The 20,437-nt window shown below is 27.6% G+C and overlaps 1 protein-coding gene across 1 annotated transcript in view; it reads right to left on the bottom strand.

Annotated features, from left to right (window-relative positions):
- LOC113556769 (protein O-mannosyl-transferase TMTC2-like) overlaps nt 1-20,437 on the bottom strand; it is a 76,930-nt gene that overhangs the window by 30,794 nt on the left and 25,699 nt on the right. Inside the window, exons 5-6 of the mRNA XM_026961909.1 lie at nt 14,767-15,418; nt 12,468-12,582 (exon numbers count right to left, since the gene is read on the bottom strand). Of these exons, the coding sequence (XP_026817710.1) occupies nt 12,468-12,582; nt 14,767-15,418 (767 nt within the window). The remainder of the gene's footprint in view (nt 1-12,467; nt 12,583-14,766; nt 15,419-20,437) is intronic.

Here is a 20,437-nt window from a genome sequence, read left to right as displayed (position 1 = left end):
CAGAATAAATTACTTTTATCTTGATACTTCAAACAAACACCACATTATAATTACTATGTATAATACTATTTTATACTATAACTATTTTTACCTATTGAAAATATAAATAAATTAATACAAGTTTATTTTTTGAAATATTTAAACAAATATGGTTATAGTGTAATCTTTACAAATATGTATAAATACATATTAGTACGATATAATAAAGTATAATACAGCAACTTTAATTTTAGCTATTTTATATTTCTTAATATAAAGTGTAATAACAACTGATATTTGAAATAAAGAGTTCTTAAGGTCTTAATTTTTTTTAAACGATGAATTTGACATAATTCATGAGTACTTTATTGTTATTCAATTTTTATTTTGTAATATTATTATTGCTCTTTTTATTCATCTGCAGACTGCAGTTATAATTTGTTATTAATTTTATAAATCCATCTTCATATAATCTTCATATTTATATTAAATACCTATTAATAATATCATGCTTTGAAGTAAACTGAAAGAATAAATTGGTTTTTAAATTAAAATAATGTTAAAAAAGTAATGTATTGAAAATTGAAATACTTGTATTTATTTTAAAACGATTATTGATTTTGGATAAATTATTTGTCTGCATGGCTAGACAGTAAAAAAGTCACAGATAACTGACATGATGTAGAAAAAAATACATTATGAATTATTCAGTTGTTTGCCGTGTTGAACAAAAATATTATAAACACGAATTTGTTAAACATTGTCAAATAATTTTCGTTGAAAAATATTGAATAATTATTTATTTATTTTTCGTTATAAGTATAATTTTTTATTAAGGTCAATTAATAATTTATGTTAATTATGTATAATTTTACGATTACAGCTACGTTAATTAATAAAAATTAAAAAAAATTTGAAATTTAATAATTAAATTACATTTACATATAGGTAAGCTTTCAACTTACAACGCGCGGTTGTGCCTTTTTTTCTAACTTGACATTCGTAATTTATAAGCGTATAATGTAGGTATGAACCAACATTCAATACGTCATGAATAGTTATTTAGTTTAATTTATCACTTAACTTGGTATTATATTATATTAGTAACATATTTTGATTTTCAAACACATTCAAGTTGTGCCGGAGTTTCAATGTTACATGATTGAATTTTATTCATAAAGTTAGCAAGATGTTATACTATAATACGTGTATATGATTACGATTATATTATAATACGACAAGTAACATCATTATGCAAATAAAACGTAGTCAGAAATGTATTATATTATCTTGTTGTTAGAGTAATAGAGTTAATATTTAACAAACGGTTAATAACGATGAATGCATATTGCGTATAATATTATACGGTAGACCTATTATATTATGAAAACGTAAAAATAAACATTTTAATTTGCATTGTAATCAAATTATTTGGTTTTTAAGATATTAAAAGCAAAAGTATATAACCGTTGGTTTATATATTATATTATATTCTAAATCGTATGTATGTACCTACCTACAAAAACTAATTAAGGAATATTTTACAAAAAAATTACAGTACTTCGACGGATTAAAAAATGCCCATTTTTAGAATTTATCTTCTATATGTATAGATTTTTTAATATTTACAAAATACATTTCAATCTATACCACTCTCTGTAAGCATGTACTATATAATTTGTACACTATTACATCATGTTTAGAGTAGTGGTGTATAAGATGGTCATAAAGATTAGGTTATATGGTTATGTATAAAATGCGTGTACTTATACCTATGCAACTTAATAGTTTTTTATTTTAAAAACCGTAGAAATGCTATTTACGTATGCTCTTTTAAATAATCTACGCGTTGTCACCGTAGAGATATGCAAAATAGAGATGTTTCGTATTTTTAAATCTAAAGCAAATCCTAACATTTTCTAAACTGATTTTCAGAGTACAAGTGAACGCATATTTAACCCTCGGGTCATACACACACACGCACTTAAATATTGTGACAATGCTTAAATTACGCGTTAATGCGTGCCCGGGCGCGTGTGTTCGTGTGTGTACGATTAATCCGTGCGATCTAAAGCAATAACAGCAGCGTGTTCGGTGTTTTTCGTTTCGCGGCGCACGCGTTGTTGTTTGGAAACCTCGGAGCGGCGGTGGTGGCGTTAAGTCGAGGAAAAAAAATACAAGAAAATACTTTATCAGCCCATAAACGCGCGACGACGTACACACGCACACATCCGCTCATTCACACCACACGCACCAGTTGCTTCGGCTTAAGTAACGTGCGAATATCGGCATATGCGTTACCCGGTTCATTAATCTTTCGTTTTACACTGCACTATACTCGCTGTTTCCAGGACGCTTCGCCGCTATACATAATATATATATTTACGCGGGACCACGAATACACACACACACACACACGGTCGGGCGTATTAACGCTATTCGCTTTGTGCGGTCTTTGCCACCAGGCAGCAAACATATTATGCGCGAAAACCAACGCATTCATCGTATACGTGTGTGTACATAATGTATATTATTATAGTCATCGTACACGCGGTATTATAATATACAAACAGCGCAGTGCAGGCGTACGCCGTACAATTATAACGACGGAGACGGATATTCAACGTATAAAATGCGGTTATTAAAAAAAAAAATTGTTTATGTCATGAACAAAAAAAAAAAAAAATATTGTAAATTATACGAACGCATAACATGATATTATGTATACACGTTATATTATGGTATATCATATGATGCGTACGGGACGAGAAAATATATATATACCATTTCCGCTGTCGCTTTTATCCAGTAATTTGTATTTTAATGACAGCGCCTACTTTTTGACGCCATCGTCGCCGCCGCCGCCGACAAAACAAATTGATACAAACGGTATGTGAAAAACGACCTTTTTTTTTTTAATAATCTCCCGTCGACGCGACTTTCACGTCGACAGAACCCTTATTGTCATACTATAGTACTATATACTGGTAAAAGTTTTACATGCGAATTAATCATCACGATCGTTGTTCGTCGACCGGAATAACAACTCATTGTGTATTTGTACCATATTAAAGCCAGACAGACCCCGCCACGTCGTTGTAAATAAAAAAAAATTGTGTCGAAACGCAACAACAATATTAAAATATTTACGTCACATAATGTGGGTACCTAGTACCCACACGTTCAATGCAAAAGTGCAATACGATATTAAATATAATAATACGTCCCTTTGCGCGTTTAAACGAGTATAGTATAAATAGTAAATACCCTACACATATCATAAGTTACGACGTTAGCGATATTTCGTCCAACGTTGTACACTCGCAGTTTACACTTACAATTACAACTTGGGGCACTTTTAAAGTTCATGAGTAGATACGCTGCTAGCATTCAACCAAACGATAGAACTGTTGTAAACATATATTTTTTTTAAAAATCATGTTTAAGTAGTCATCCTGTTAAAGTTCCAGACGTTGCCACGTTGGTGATTTTAAAATTCGATTTAAAGAATATTCGCATTGCATTAAAGATAGTAACTCAAATTAATATTATTATACTTAAATAATACTATAAATGGTCTAGAAATGAATAAAAGTAGATTTTAAATGTAAGATTTTTCTTACAATTTGTGCAAAATTCATATAAGAATGAACTAAAATAAAAAAAAAATACATAGTAAAATATTGATACCTTTTATAAATTACTCCATAACAATAGAAAAATTACCTACTCTTCAATAAAATATCATTAATTAAAGTACAATTTTTAGCATATTATATAGACTTATAATTCAAAGAACGCATTAATGACATAAATACATAAGTAAAAGTGTTAGAAGTGTTAGAACATGTCACGAAAACCACAAAAATTTACGAGAATAGTATAAAAGGTAAATTATTTGTTTATCATATTATAATATTTTAGTCTCGGTGCACTCGCACTGGATTGATGTACATCAGTAAATCACTATTAATACCATAAGTCTATAAAAGTATAATAAAATAATAAAACAATTTAAACGCAGAACTCGTTGTACAACAATATTCCTACGTACACGCAGAGCCCCGGAAGTCTATACTGATCAAAATTTGGGAATTATTGTTATATTATTACATACTTTGTGTTTTTATTTCGACGGTGTTAACCATTACGCAATATTATAAATTTATATAAACACACCTGTTTTGTTTCACCAATTTGATAACCTACACTGCAGATGATTCATTATTTGGCTTCGTAAAGCAATTAACGGGTTTCTGAAACGAATATTATTAAGCTATGATTGTTTTATAAGTGTACAACTACATTAGTTTTATATATAACACAAAATTTACAATAAATTAATGTAATAATATATATATTGCTGTATATAGGTGATATATTAATAAAATATCACAACGTGGGATATTATTACTACCCACAAGACAATTAACAAATTCATATGATATAATATGCATGGAAATTTATGATGAAAGCAATGTCTGTATAATTATAATATTAATTAATTTTGTTTATAAGTCAGATATGGCAATTTTAATAGACATTTTCTAATTACTCTTGCAATTTAATTTGAATTGAACTCTATACCAATCGTTTTTAAGGAGTTAAATATAGAAAAAGTGCAGGTATGCGATTCGTATGGTGTGTTTACGTGTTTGCGTATCAGTGATTATAAATAAATGTGCTTAGCTGTAGCAGACAGTAGTAGTATAGATAATGTAAAAGAGATAACAGGGTGTACTTGTCAACCAATATATTATACGGCACCAACCTGATGTTGATGAGTATTATACTAAACCTCATGTTAATCGCTATTAACGCAATAAGAAATCAGAAAACATTGAACAATTTTATGAATATTTCTTAAGTAAAATTATTTTTTTTTAATATTGTAACCCACTCAAAATTCTTAATTTTTTACGTTCTGAAATAAAATTTAAATATAGGTGTAAGAAATTGCATTAATATTTTATTAGTATAGCGTATAGGTACAATACACTAAATCTACTAGGTATATAATGGTCGAAAAAATTATCAGTTAAAATCATTTTTATATAGGTAGATTAAATTTATATTTTAGAGAGATTCGAGAGATGAAGAATCTAAAATATTGGTAAATTGGTTTCTTTCTTAATTTATAAAAAAATATGTTGACTAGCTTTATAATCTACTTCTTAAATTTTTTACTTAATATAGTTATATTTTTATAATTTAGACAAGTATAAAATTAGTATAAATTGGTAGTTTTTAAGATAAAGGTATACAATAAAAAATTTATATATCTTGAAAACACATAAAAAATTATATGAAAATAATCGAATTCCTACGAAAACATTATTCTATATACTTATACAGTTATACTGTTATTATAATGTAATATAATGACATCTTAAGGCTACTATATCATAATAACTCAGCACTCGATGTAATTATTATTTTTCATTATGGATATTATATTTATTATTTTCTGATAATATTTTGAGTTAAGCTGTTTGAACATTATCAAAAAAAGTTCGAATAAAATATTATTATTAAATATAAATTGTAATGTATATGGTTTGAATGTATACAATGTAAAATATACACTATGTACGAGTATTATGTTTGTTATTTATATATACGAATACGATTGTTTTGCATATTTTGTTGACATGTGTGATAGTTATATTCGCTGTTGAGGTATTACGTTGAGTCGATATAATTGAAAATTCGGTGACCTGTATATCTATAGATTACGAAGAGTATTGAAATGTGAAATCATATATTGCGCTATGGTTTTTTAGTCGGACGAAATGCACTTCGCGTTGGAAAAGTTGCGATATTGCGAGATCAAAGGGAATACTATTTTCATGCGATGCATTATATCGATAGATGGTAATAGCCGGAATATAGTGTTGAATATTTTATTATTTAAACAATGTAATTTTTATAACACACTTATGCCATTCGGTATTCACTAACTAATAAGTTTCAGACACTTTTTTTATTATTATTTTCTATGCACAATAGATAAAAAGTCGAATATTTTTATACTTATCAAGTCTTAATTATGTATTCATTTTGTATTTTTTAACGGAATATCCAGTTTAATAACAACCGCTATTTTAAATTTAGGATATTCGAGCGGAATATTTTTTTATGAAAATGTTGACGTGAAAATTAAATATATTTATTAGTAGTACTCATGAAAACATTCTATGTCTCGAAGAACTGATAATCATTAAAAATAATAAGTATAAGGTATTGAGTATTACCAGCAGTGAGAAATTACTACCGTTAGCCATAATGTATCTATAATTGTTATTTAAACTGTAAATGTTTTAAATAATTATGAATCAATAACGATCATCAATATGTTTAAAGGTTATTTTAATAATAAGGATGTCATTCATACAAAAAATAAATTCTAAAAGAAACCATTAAGAAGTATCATTATTATTATAAACGACTTTTCAGTATTTTAACGATTGGTTGAGAACATGATGGTTCGCTAAAAAAAACACCGCTATACTTATATATACAGGATGATTCTTTTATCAAACAACACTCATTATTTCAAAAAGTATAAATGTTTTTAAAAATATTTTTTTACATAGTTTCAAATTGTTAAAAATACAACGTTTTTATTAAAAAATTATATTTTTAAATATTTTTTACATAAAAATTGAATTTAGGGCAAATAGTTTATGAGTTATACGTATTTAAATTTTAGTTGCGCGGAGTGGTGTGGTACGGGGTTACCCCGTAAAATATTTGTCCACTACTCCGCTTGTTTAAATTTTAAATAAGTATAACTCATAAACTACTCACCCTAAATTCGAATTTTATGTATCAAAATACTCAAAAAATTAAAACACTATGTTGTCAAAGATATTAAAAATTAAAAAATTATAAGGATAAAAAATATTTAAAAATATAAATTTTTAATAAAAACGTTGTTTTCTTAATAACTTGAAATTATGTAAAAAAATATTTTCAAAAACATAAATACTTTTTGAAATAATAAGTGTTGTTTGATAAAAGAATCATTCTGTATATATATTTAGTTTGTTTTACAGGTGTACGTCTTATGTATGTACGTTTTCTTAATAATTTAATAATTCCAATCATCTGCAGCTGTTAGATCACCCTTTCGTAGTCGTGTGCATGTTACGTATTTAAGGCTATAATATTATATACTTCTGCAGTACTGTTTTGCCTACTATACGCTATTATTTCCCTCTCACTATAAACAAAATCCCGAAAGGACCGAACACAAAGAGATGAAACGGTTGTCGCGCGGGGATAAAATTGTTCCATTTATCGTACCCTGCAAGGAGGGGAAAAAGAAGTTTCCACCGATAATCTGAAAATGTACAATGTATAATACATAGCAGATTTATCACTGCAGCATATTGTACGTACATACATATATATATATAAATGTGTGTGTATATATACATAAAAATATATATGTATATTGTATATATATATATATATATATTAAGAAAGTACGCGCTTGCTCGCTTATTTATACCGTGAAGTTTGGTCGCCAATTTGGTTTCAAGTCAGCGGCGGCGACCGATTTGTCCTTAATTTTATTACGCTTTCTTTTTATATGTGCTCGCTCCAAATGGATGGTGAGCGGGTCACGAAGGAACGTTATTGGCTGGTGACATCTGCACCATCGGTCCAAACTGTCGGCCGTAAACGATTCCTTTTCACATATTGCTTTCTCGATCACTACACACACACACACACACATATATATATATATATATATATATTATATGTATTATAAAGTTATATATATGTGTATATATATATACTGCACTGCGCTGGAACTATACACTAAAGAGGCAACGGCATTTGTTACGAACCGTTGCATTTATATCTGTGGTTATAGATTTCTGTCGAGATTTTATATCCAATACGTGATGGTCACTGCACAAACCATATAGTGGACTTAAATAATTCTCGAGATGAAGGTTCTTTGATTTTAAATAGGTGTTACTTTATAATAATTCACGCAAGTCAGTTTTTCTAAAACCGTTTTCGGCGATCAGTGTTTGAAGCTGTGTGATTTATATTAACGCATCGCTCATTTTCACAGTTTTAGAGAAATGTATCTATATAGATAAATCGAAAGGAATGGAGACACAAAGATAGAAAAGGACGAAGATAAAGTTGCGAGACAGAGACAGAGAGATTCGGACGCGTTGACCCAACGACACTATATTATTACATACACAGCTATTGTGTGTGCGCGCGCGAACGAAATCCGTTTCAGAGTTTAATACTCTGCGAACCATAGTGGAAAGCGATTTGAAGAACTAACACGAATATTGGCTTTTCGAAACGCAGTTCAAGTGCGAAATTGGCGATTTTCCGACCGCAGCCGCAGACGAATCGTTGGCAGCACAATGGGTCCTTTGATCCGCGTGGCCACCGCATTGACCACATTGTTTGAGTTTTTGAAATTATCAAAATATAAGGGCTCCGATCGATAAATAAGGAAAGTCTAACAGGGTGATCTACCAAATATGCTTATAAAATTGATCATTTAAATTATTAAAATTATGATTAAAGGAATTTTTAAGTGTATTTAAAAACCATCTTTTTAAATCTCAAAGATTTTATTCAATTTAAAGAGCATTGTGTGGTATTAGACATTTTTTTTCAAATAATAACCATCATTTTTTTTTTAAATTATTAACAAGACGATGTTTTTGAAAATTTTGCTGTAAGTATTTAAATTAAAATTCGAACGAATAGCTTTTGAGTTATTAAACTTAGAATTTAGTACTAGTAATTTTAGAGGATAATAAATGTTTAGGAAATATAGAGATTACGATGTTTTGAAATATACTATCATTTATATTAATTTCTTACATATTTATAATTTTTTTTAAATTGTCAGAGTTTATAGTAAGAATTACATTTAGTATATATTTTATATAAAATCATTATTAATAACTATTATCATTGGCACATATATCTTAATAACTCAAATACTTCACTTTTAAATTTAGATTTCGAGGCATTAACATATTTAAAAAAATAGTAAAAAGATCTAAATTACATTTGTGATTTTTGATCCCTTTTATAGGGAGATGAATACCGTTTTACTCGTATTTATTTATAAGTACCTATAAATTGAAAAAGATGAATTTTATTTTATTAATTATCTCATAAAATTTTATTAAATTTTATTCTACTAAAATTTAAAACAATTATTTTAGTTTACGAACCAAAATTTTTTAAAAACAAATTGTGTGATCAAAAGTTTTGTATTTTATAGTTTGATAATAATAATAATTTAAAAGTAATATAATAGATACACAATATATATATTTAGATAACAACCATAATTAAAGTAATAACCCACATACAAATAATATAATAATAATAGTACACATTTAAGCTTTTTGAGTTTGAAATGTGGTTAAATATATTAATTTCATGTAATATATTATAAAATAATTGTTCCTTTATTTCACAACAGTATGCTATTTAAACTTATTTTAATGAATTTTTGTTAATATGTTTTTTTGTCTATCATGTATAACTGATATTTTAATTTACTAGTATTTTTATTTATTATAAAATATGTATACATAATATTACTAATCATATAATTATTTTACTAGTTTCTCAATATCAGATGCTACATATTACCTTAAAATGTTGAAATTGGCTATATACCAACCAATATAGTTTAAAATGTTAAAACAATGATTGTTTACATATATTAATGTTCGCTTAAATTATATACATAGGTATTATATATATTATAAGTATATAACTATATATTTAAAAAAACGAGATAACTTTATCATATGAATTTAAAGTACGGCCCATTTTTTAGGAATCTTGGGATGTCACTAATGAGTATGCTTTTAAGGTTCTAAAGTTTTTGTATCAATAATTTTCGACCACTTGAGAAATACTGGGATTAATAATAATTTAGTTTATATGTATTATGCTTATATTTATATGTATTAATAATTTATTTAAATTTGTACGATTATGATTTACAAAAATCGCAGCGCAGATGAAATTATCAGCCGTTTAAACTTTAAAGAATAATAATGCTACAACAATTATTTTAGATGGTGATTGCAGTCTTAACATCAAATCATTTTAAACAATATCTCAAAATGAATTGAGTAAGTTTTAATTGCGACCGGTTTTTCTATGACGAGAGAACAAGTAAATGTGGCCAATAGATCATTATAACGCCAATGCTAGATAAAATATCGGGATCTTCTGATAAGTTGAATACGGAAAGTAATGCAAAAGATAGTTCTAAATTTACCATAGATAACAGATAAATTGATATAAATCAAAAATTAAGTAAGTATTTATCTTTTAGATTAATTAAATTTGGTGACATAAATGATACGATCTTAGAGAATATTTTATAAAAAATGCACAGGGACTTACCTATATAACCAAGAAAAAAATAAATTTATTTGAGAAAGATGTAGTGTCTCCAATGCTGCAATAGCTTATAATAATCATACAAATAAATTGAGAGCTCATGTTTCATATAAGTTATACCTATCAATTGTTTTTTTTTACCTAATCAGTTAGCTAATCATTAAAAAAAATATAATTTAAAACATTTTGACAATAATACATGTTGTTTACTTATTTTGTCTAATGTTACGATGATATGATACTATTAAAAAACATTTTTTGTTCAATGTTAACTTGTTTTTAAATATTTTAGATTTTCTAAAATCTTCATTTAATAATTATAATAGTTGCAAGGTTTTAAAATACAACATTACGCCGGCTTTTAACAGTGATTTTAATTTTTACGGTACCTATCCGTGTAATTAAAAATCACAATGGAAATTTATAAGTTATAAGTTAAGAGTAGTGTTAAATTTGTTAATGATCAAAACCCAAAATTCCAGAGGTCAAATTTATAGATACTTTAATTCATTATTATATTAGTTTATATATTATAGTAAATAGTTTGCATACTACGGTAAGTATTTACTATAATTTTAGAACTATTATAGATAATTTAATACAGATAGTAAAATATAATAATAATCAGCTTATAGTTATTATAATATTTATTTTAAGTACGCTCGACGTGATCTAAATTTCATGACTAAAAATAAGCTATATGGCATATGCCCTTATGTTAAATTTTAGTAAGCAATTTAATATCCTCAATTACAATTACAATATAATATAGGTACTTATTTATGGAGTTTTAAATATTTAATATAAATCTAAATATATTAAAACTGGGTTAGGATAATTTTAATTTAACGAAAATAACTAATAAATGTCTATTAAAATTTTATGTTTATGAATTTATACTTTATTTTAAAAATGTATTTAAAAAATATATTGGATAAAAAACGTATTACAAGTTATCGGTTTCAGAGGAAAATTCTTTAGAAAATATTTTGCATCATCTTCAATAAAGAAAGTTATTCTAAGAATTCTCTGTGAAAAATATACTATCATCTTAAATTTCTGTATAAAATAAGACCAACTAACAAAGGAATTTTTTTAAAGTTTCGATCAATAATTTTTTACTGCAATTAATTAAATATTTGTTAAAATACGTTTATAATTGATACTTTCTATAAATATATTTTCAAAGGGACATCATTGAAAAAAATATTGAATAATTATTTTCAATATATTATTTAGTAAAAGGGATGGAAAAAATGTGTGTATTTTTATACAACAGGATTTAAATTTTGTAAAAAATAAAAGAATTGGGTTGAAAGTAACCAAGACAAATCACACGAAAACGTGATCGTTTCACTTGTAATGTTCTAGACCACATGTCATTCTATACCACTAAACTACAAAACAATGTGGTTTTTATTGCATTTTTTTTTTATACTCTTGAGTTTCATTATGTGAGTAACATGACGTTTCATTCTTTTTAGATAAAAGAAAAAAAAGAAAAGAAAAAATATATATATGGTACTCGTTCACCAAAAGTAGGCGTATAAAAGCCATCAACTTTCGGACAGCCATAAGCTTCTTGGGTGTGTTATTAAATTGTTTTTTCCTAGCGTATCTCAATTTATTGTTTTGTTCCGTAGACGAAAAGGAGATGAGGAACAATAAGAAATGATATTTTTTTACGGTCTTCAATAAAGACTGTGATTGTTATACGGCACATTTGGCACAAAACTCACCCCTCCGATAAATAACGGAACATATTTTACGAGTGAAACAAGGCAACGGAATATATACAAAATTCGAAGTAAAAAATTGTTTTATTTTTATTTTTTTCTCTGACAGGTATGCGGTAAACGATATTATTTATAGAGTTTCGAAAATAGCATTAGCCTTAGCTGTTTCTTGAAAAAAAAAAAACAAATAAATAATACGAAATTTCCTATATAAACAATAATAATAATCATGGTCTGCGCGCAATTATGTTATTATATTATTATACAAGGACGTAGACTGCAAGTGTTGATGAAATAGTAAATATAATATTATAAAAATATATTACTCACAGATTGTAATGTACATCAGCCATGTTGGGCCGGTGTTTGAGTGCGGATCGGTATGCCAGTTCTGCTTCATTCGTTCTGCCTTGAGAGCTGAGTATCGAACCAAGATTTCCGTAGGCTAAAATTTAATCAAGATTCGAGATGAGAATGAGAGAGAAAATGAGAGAGAGAGAGAGAGAAAGAGTAAGAGAGAAATAGAGACGGTGAAAAAGAGGGGAAAAGAACGGAAACGATCAGCGAAACCTATTCTCTTTTATTGAATTAAAACGGTCGCACTGCTGGATTGGAGGGTTGTAGCCAGTGGATTGATAGGTATAGTCTTGCAGACTTTATGGAATGCTGGGAGCGGGGAAAGGCACGAAATTAAAAACACTAAGAAGTTTATTAGACGTAGTACATACAGTGTTTTATAAAACAAAACGTATTTTTTCCAAAAATATTCCGGTAAATTGTAAAAACTAAAAACTGTGTAACGGTATTTACATAATATATATATTATATATAATACATATAAAATATTGTCTAGTTGTCTTACAGTGGGACAAGACACGGTAATATCTCAAAACATATCCCTTCGTATAATATGTAATGTTTTTCGTCTGACAGTGATCATAAATACCATAAACCACATGGACTTATTTTTCAAACAAACGTATATATATATATATATTATATATTACATAATACTATTATTTTACGTAAAACCTAGTTGTACTATTTATTATATTTTTACTATTCATTATATTCTCTTAAGCAGTCTTATAAAGTAATCGAGTACCTAAATATATTTGAATAAAGCATTCAAATATTTTTTAATTTCTACTAACATACGGAATTTTAAATAATTTCTTAAAGCGATTATATTTAAAATTAAATAATTTTATATAAGTACCTTATTAATATTTTCATTAACACATTAAACTAAAAAATAAATATTTATTGGATATGTCTATATAATGTAATCATCTAATAAATATACAATATATTATAAAATTTATATAGAATGTTTATAAACGCGTATATTGTATAAATAGATTCAAATTTACAGGGGAAGACATTTAAATTTAAAATACTAAAGTTGATAGTATTATACTAAAATCATAATACTATTAACACTATCTATATAGTGAAAAAAATATTTGTAGTAATTTAAAAGTATCTATAAAAATATATTTTTTTTTTTTAATATTTTTAGTTGTACTTTAATACTATTTTAACTGTAGAGTTAAATACGTATTTTCAAAGGTTTTTTAAAAATTATATCTTGTAAAACAACTCTAGACAATAGGTACATGTGGGTATAGTTATTGGATGAATATGATTATTAAAATTTCAGTTGAACGCGTTGTGAGATGTTTACAACTAAAATAGAAATTAAACTTCAATAATAATTTTTTTCCAAACCGTAAACCTAAAAAGTGTATACGATCAACATCCTATGATTTCATTTTACAGAGATAATCTACGAGAAGAAGTCGTACGTACAATTTCAGATAAGGGTTTTTGAGGAGAAAACTTTCTTAACGAGCTTTTGAAAAGTGTATATTACTATAATTGTATTGTTTTAGAAGAAAATATATAACTATATGACGAGTATGACGTAGTATTGTGTATTACAAATATGAATATGCTTAATGGCTATAATTGCAATTTCTCGAAAACCTATGGTTTTTCATCGAATAACTTTTCTCCAAGTTGCGCTAAATTACAAAATATGTACTCAAGTTATATGGTACGTGTTTTTATCAAAATTGGTACACATAGGTATACATAGGTATACAATACATAATACATACATTTGCATAAAATATTTATATTTATACATATTATGAATACGAAAACTATATTGTAGTAGCATAAAGTATATCAGATGACTTTATAGTTATGACTCAATGGATTAAATACGGCTTTGTTAAAATATCAAAAGTTGTATAGCTGTATCTTTTAAGTCTTCTGGAAATATGTCATTAAACTTTTGGAAAACAATAGTAATCCGAACGTTTAATTCGATTAAAACACTGTGAAATGCGTGTTCTCTAAAACAGAAAACCCGATGGACCATAATTGATATTGATGTTTGATAAACAAATGAAGGTAATTATTTGACATAATATATTATATAATTGTCGTTACCTGTAGTGGGATTTTAAAATCTTTGGGATAAAAATTTCATAAAAGCGTGGATGTGGATGCGGGTGAAGGACGGTATGCAGACGGTTTAAGGTCGTGGACGAGCGCTGCAGTGGTATGACTGATAATAAATGTATGTATGTTGGGTGTGAAAAGATCGTGATGTACTTACATTTTGGCGGATTGACTTGGATGCCGGACCGGTAGAGGGACTCTTCGTCGCGCCAATCGCGATTCCTGAGTACGGTCCGCAGACCGTATGTAGCCACTGTCGTGGCGTAAAGCGCGTATATGACAGTTGACCGGCGTCCACTGGTTGCCTTTGCAAGCGCGGTGGCCGAGCAGCCAACTAGCAAGCAATAGCCCACGCTTGGTATATACAGTACGCGTTCGGCCACTACGAAACCGACGTAAAACAGGGCGTTTGACGCGGGAACGTACGAGGCGACGGTTACAGCGGCAGCTACGGCCACGGCAGTCCATTTCCGGAGGATGGAAGCGCGGGCGACGGCCACCAGAGCCGCGTAGAACAGCACGGTGGCCACGTTCCGCGGGTCAGCCACCGACTCGATCCGAGGTACCGCGTCCATAGACCAGTCGTAGCTCAGCACTTGCGGCCATACAAGCAACTGGGCGCTGACCACGGGCAGGTGCAGAAATGTCAGCGCCCGGACAGTTGGGTCCGGATGCTTGGCCGCCGGGTTGTCTGACGCCGCGAACGACGGAACCGCGCCTGACATGACGCATAACCGACCGGCGACCATCACCGCGGTACTGGTCACTAGCACTTTCAGCGTTCTCTTGTAATCCTGGTCCGCAGTAACCTACAATAATTAAATGAAACAAAGCGTTAGAATGGTGTTTAAAGGAAAAAACAATAATATTCAGATGATTATGTATAGTAGAGTGTATATACTGTTGGTTAGCCTAAATATTAAGTAGGGTTAAAAATAAATATGAAAAGAAAATAAGTATATTTAAAAAAAAAATTAAATATAAATATTTACGAATCCTTCAATGCGGAATTAAAAATAATTTCTACGATAAAAACGAATTTCTATTTTGTATAAATAGCTCTTTAGATGTATTAGATATTCATGCAGGATACATAATTGGATTAACAAATAAATACATTTATTTAATATTTATACTTTTATGATACTCGTTATAATAATAATAGTGCTATCAAAATTTTTTTAAATTTTTAACGACGTGTTATCGATAATTCATCGTACGTCGTATTTAATAGGTAGGTGTGATATTTATTAATGTAATACCAATAGTGTTATACTATTAACTTGGTAATTTATTTTATGTATATTTGAAATATCAACATTATTACAGGCTTCTAGATTAATCGGTAATAAACAATTAGGTAAAAAATACAAAATACATATGTTTTAATTTAACACCAGCCATATTGCAGTGTTATAAAGTATTATAAATTTATACAGTGCATTGTTTTATCATAACGACCACAAAAATATATATACATATGTATTTAAATAATAGGCCATTATTATATAATAATCGTATATGTATATTTATAGTAATAGAATTCCACAACTTCAATATCGAACCAATTAAGTTTAAATTATAGCGTGTAAAATATCAACTCAATCGTTTCACTAAAAATCGTTTAAAAAATGGGAAAACAATAAAAATAAAACGTCCTATATTATAATGCAAGCCAAATATACATAAAGATTCGTAAAGGTGTAATAATATACTATCATACATATAACTGTCATTTTTGATATATTATACAGCTCGTATTTTCATATAATTTAAATATTGCACGTGTCATCGATCTGTACCCAATACCTATAGAAATATATAATAATATTAAATTCGCGTTTAGTATAGTATACGGTTATGACTTATAGTATCGCTTATATAGCTATAAGATGAAATTCAAAATATCAGACTTTTGGCACTAAATGAAAACAACTTACTTAAATGCAAGAGCAGCTTAATATTATGATATATTGTTGAAAAGAAATGAAAACATGCGAGAAATGAAAGTAAAAGTTTAAATTATCTAAGGATATGAGTTGAGTTTTATTATACAAATACTTTCAACAATATGATATAATATTATAAATATATTTCAAAGTGTTTGTAAACGACAGCAAATGAACAGTTATCGTTTTAAACGATTGACACATTTTGGAACGCAAAACAGAAAATATTTAGAAGCAAAACATCGAAATTAAAGATGTTTTAATTAAGATAAAATTTTAGTACCTGTATATATGACTGGGCTACCATCTAGCTATAATGCCCGAAGACAAAATTAAATGTGTTTGTATCTTGTTTTGAATTCTTGTTTCTCAAAACTTTGCAAATTCTCCATTTATATATATAATATATATATATATATGAAAGAATAATATGCACATATTCGTATATTCGTCTCATTATAAGACGAGCGTGCATATACACCCAAACGCACAAAACGTATTTAGATAAACTATTGCACGAGTGAATAAATCATTTAAATGATTTGTTTGACAATAAAGTTTCGTCGAACATCAATAGAGTAAGTTGTGTTTGTGAGAGGGGATATAAACTTCATATCAAGTTGCAGTGTGTATAAATAATGCGAGCTATATAGATACAGGTAAAATTAAACATATTCATCCTTATAAAACACACGTAGCGTAGTGATAAGCGACGAGTTTGAGGTCACACAATATAATAGATAGGTTTATAAGTACACATTATTGTAAAAATTATTAATCTTCGACAGAGCGCAATTCAATAGATAATAGATAGTATATATTATTATTATAGTATATATAACTATATAAGTATACTTGTATCATATACATGATGTATGATGTGTATAAGAGGTACTCGTCTGCTGATTTTTTTCCTCTCACCTTTTAGTGCAATATAATTAAGCGTAATATGGTATATATTAAATTATATGCTTTTCAACTTCTTCCGTGTTTGGTAATTACATATATATATATATACATATCAGTATAAGACTCACAAGTAAGAATTTTTATGAAAAAACTCGAGTAACCGAAAGAGACAGAAGAGAGAGAAAGAGCACTTACTATTTAATATATATATTATTGTCCTAATAGGAGGTGCTCATCGCCGAGTGCATTTCTAGCTATAATGTCCATTAAGGACTGCGTCGTATTTTACAGTGCGGTGATGACTAATGGTGCGCCTTTTATCTGCGTTTGCAATCGTCTTTATGACGTATCACCGTAATGCGTTTTACCGGATTGTCAGCTTGATCTGAGTGAAAATACACATACACACGGTTAGATTCGTGTGAGTTTCTAAAAAATAGTTTCAATATGCTCGATAGATGACACCTTAAAATTCGGTGGTTATATTTAAATGATATTAGAAGTATATAAATAATGTACAACACACAGACACATATAAATATATTACGAGTATATTTATAAAACGTATAAATGTATAAGTTAACATATGAAAATAATGTTCACCAAACAAATTTCTCAGAATAACTGAAGAAAAAAAATGGAACGTATAATACATAACTATATATATATAATATTACGAGGATATAAAATACTGAATGATAATATTATATTATTATACACATATAAATATAATATTATATTATTATATTTTTTTTATTATCATCGTAAAATAATAAAAATAAAAGTCACTAGTAATTTTATACCCATAGATATTATAATATGTTTGTATAAATAATATAATGAATACGTTTTTAGTTATTTTAAAAGTATAATTTGTATGTAAAATGTATAATGATATAATGTGAAAAATGTGTAGTGTTTTTCCACTACGTTCTGATTATAAATTTTTATACTGTCTAAATGTATTTTTTGACTTCGATTATTTTTTAAATACGTTCCAAAGTTTTAATCAATAATAACATTATCTGTATATATGTGTGCATGTGAGTGTGTGTGGGTGTATACATAATATTATACAAAAAAGAAATACTAATAATACCAATATCTTAAATCTAATAAGTAGTCGTCGCAATTGTATTCGTGCACTAGATGTTTAAATATAGGTTAGTACATATATATTTGTATATTCCAATAGGAATCGTTGTAAACGTCAAAAGCAGCTTTATCACATTATATATATATATATATATATATCATAAAATACGATAAAATATCTTTTTACCCTGGTCAATGTCAGCAATGTAATAATCTAAAAAACACTCATGCTTATACTTAGTCATTGGAGCGTAATGCTGGACCTCACTTTAAGTTTCATCTTCCGGAAATGTACAATGTAGAATTCAAGCCTTCGTTAAAAAATAAAATAATAATGTAGATATCTTAAAAATGTGGTCACGCACTTCTATTAAACGCCAATTAAAATTGAATAAATTAAAGACCTTTCAATACATATTATGTATACAACACATTATACATATCTTCAATGTAATAATTATAAAGTCAAAACAAAAACATACAGCTATATATGTTTTGAAAACCATCATATTAACTTTTATTTTATATGATACGTGACACTATATATTTTGTTACTGCGTTTTGTACAATATTCTTCTCATTTGTTTGTGTGATTTCGACCATGTTGATGTGCCAAACTAAATTTACTTGTAGTTGTCCACTAATAAAAGTGTAGTGTAACATTTATTTTTATTCAACAATAATATTATGTAATATATTATTGAAGATACTATGACGGTATATATTTAACTGATACATCAAAAAGGATTACCCGTATATTATATTATATTGTAAATATAATATAGCATGAATTATACGCGTTCGGGTTAAGTGCGAGTACGTGTTTGCATTTGTTATGCTTCTAATAGCGTAGTATTCAAGTTCAATGTGTTGATGGATATGTGCATATTTTTTTACGATGATATTTTTTATGCCAATAATATGGCAATATAATAATTTAATACATTTATGTAGTTATATAGTATTATTAATTACTATGTATATACTGATTAACTGTACAGATTCCACGCATATATTTACGAAAATACAAGATAACAACTATATTGATTATTGAACAGTGATTTGAATAAACTATATATAATTCTAAAATACATATATACAAACAATTTATTTTGAAAGGGTTCAGTTAAAGTTTTTTTTGTCTTCTATTTGTTATGAGAATTACATCACGCTTAATCGAAAAAGTTAAAATTGATTTAGATACCAATATTATTTTCTTTATAACAAGAAAAACCCAACAGTTTATTATGGTAATCATGAATATTGAAAAATTAGACGAAATATGTGAGATCTCCGATCAATATCTAAAAGAAAATATGACATATTTATCATTTGTTTAACTAAACATATGCAGCAAATATTTTAATGTATAAGGTATAACAAGACTATTTGACAAATTTTCAATACAAATGTTACTATATTTGTTAAATAGTCATGTTACACCCTGTATATAAATATTACCAAGAACAGTTGCATACACTGCAAGAACTATATCATCCGAAACCTGCACTATATAATAACATACAATATGTTTTCAACTTTTCTTTTTGAAAAATCTCTCATTTTAATGAAAAAAATGTGCATTCAAAATAGATAACAGTAAAATGTTTTTTTTATAACTGAATCACTGTAAATATTATAGTATTATATTCCATATAAAAAAAAAAATCAAGTGACGATTTCCATTAAATTCTTTAGTTACTTATAGTACTTACGGAAAATAAAGGTAATAATGATATATTTTTATTTCAGCTATAGGTAGTGTTAGAGTCTGTAACATAAAATTCCAATAATTGAATAATGTCTGTAGACTGTAATTAAATTTCAGTATGTAGGTACAAGTACGTAGACAATTCAATACAATATGCGTAGTAG

The sequence above is a fragment of the Rhopalosiphum maidis genome, chromosome 4 (assembly GCF_003676215.2).
Source record: "Rhopalosiphum maidis isolate BTI-1 chromosome 4, ASM367621v3, whole genome shotgun sequence".
In the NCBI taxonomy this organism is placed as follows: Eukaryota; Metazoa; Arthropoda; class Insecta; order Hemiptera; family Aphididae; genus Rhopalosiphum; species Rhopalosiphum maidis.
Note: the sequence above shows the minus strand (reverse complement) of the source record. Positions and strands in the feature narration are given on the sequence as shown.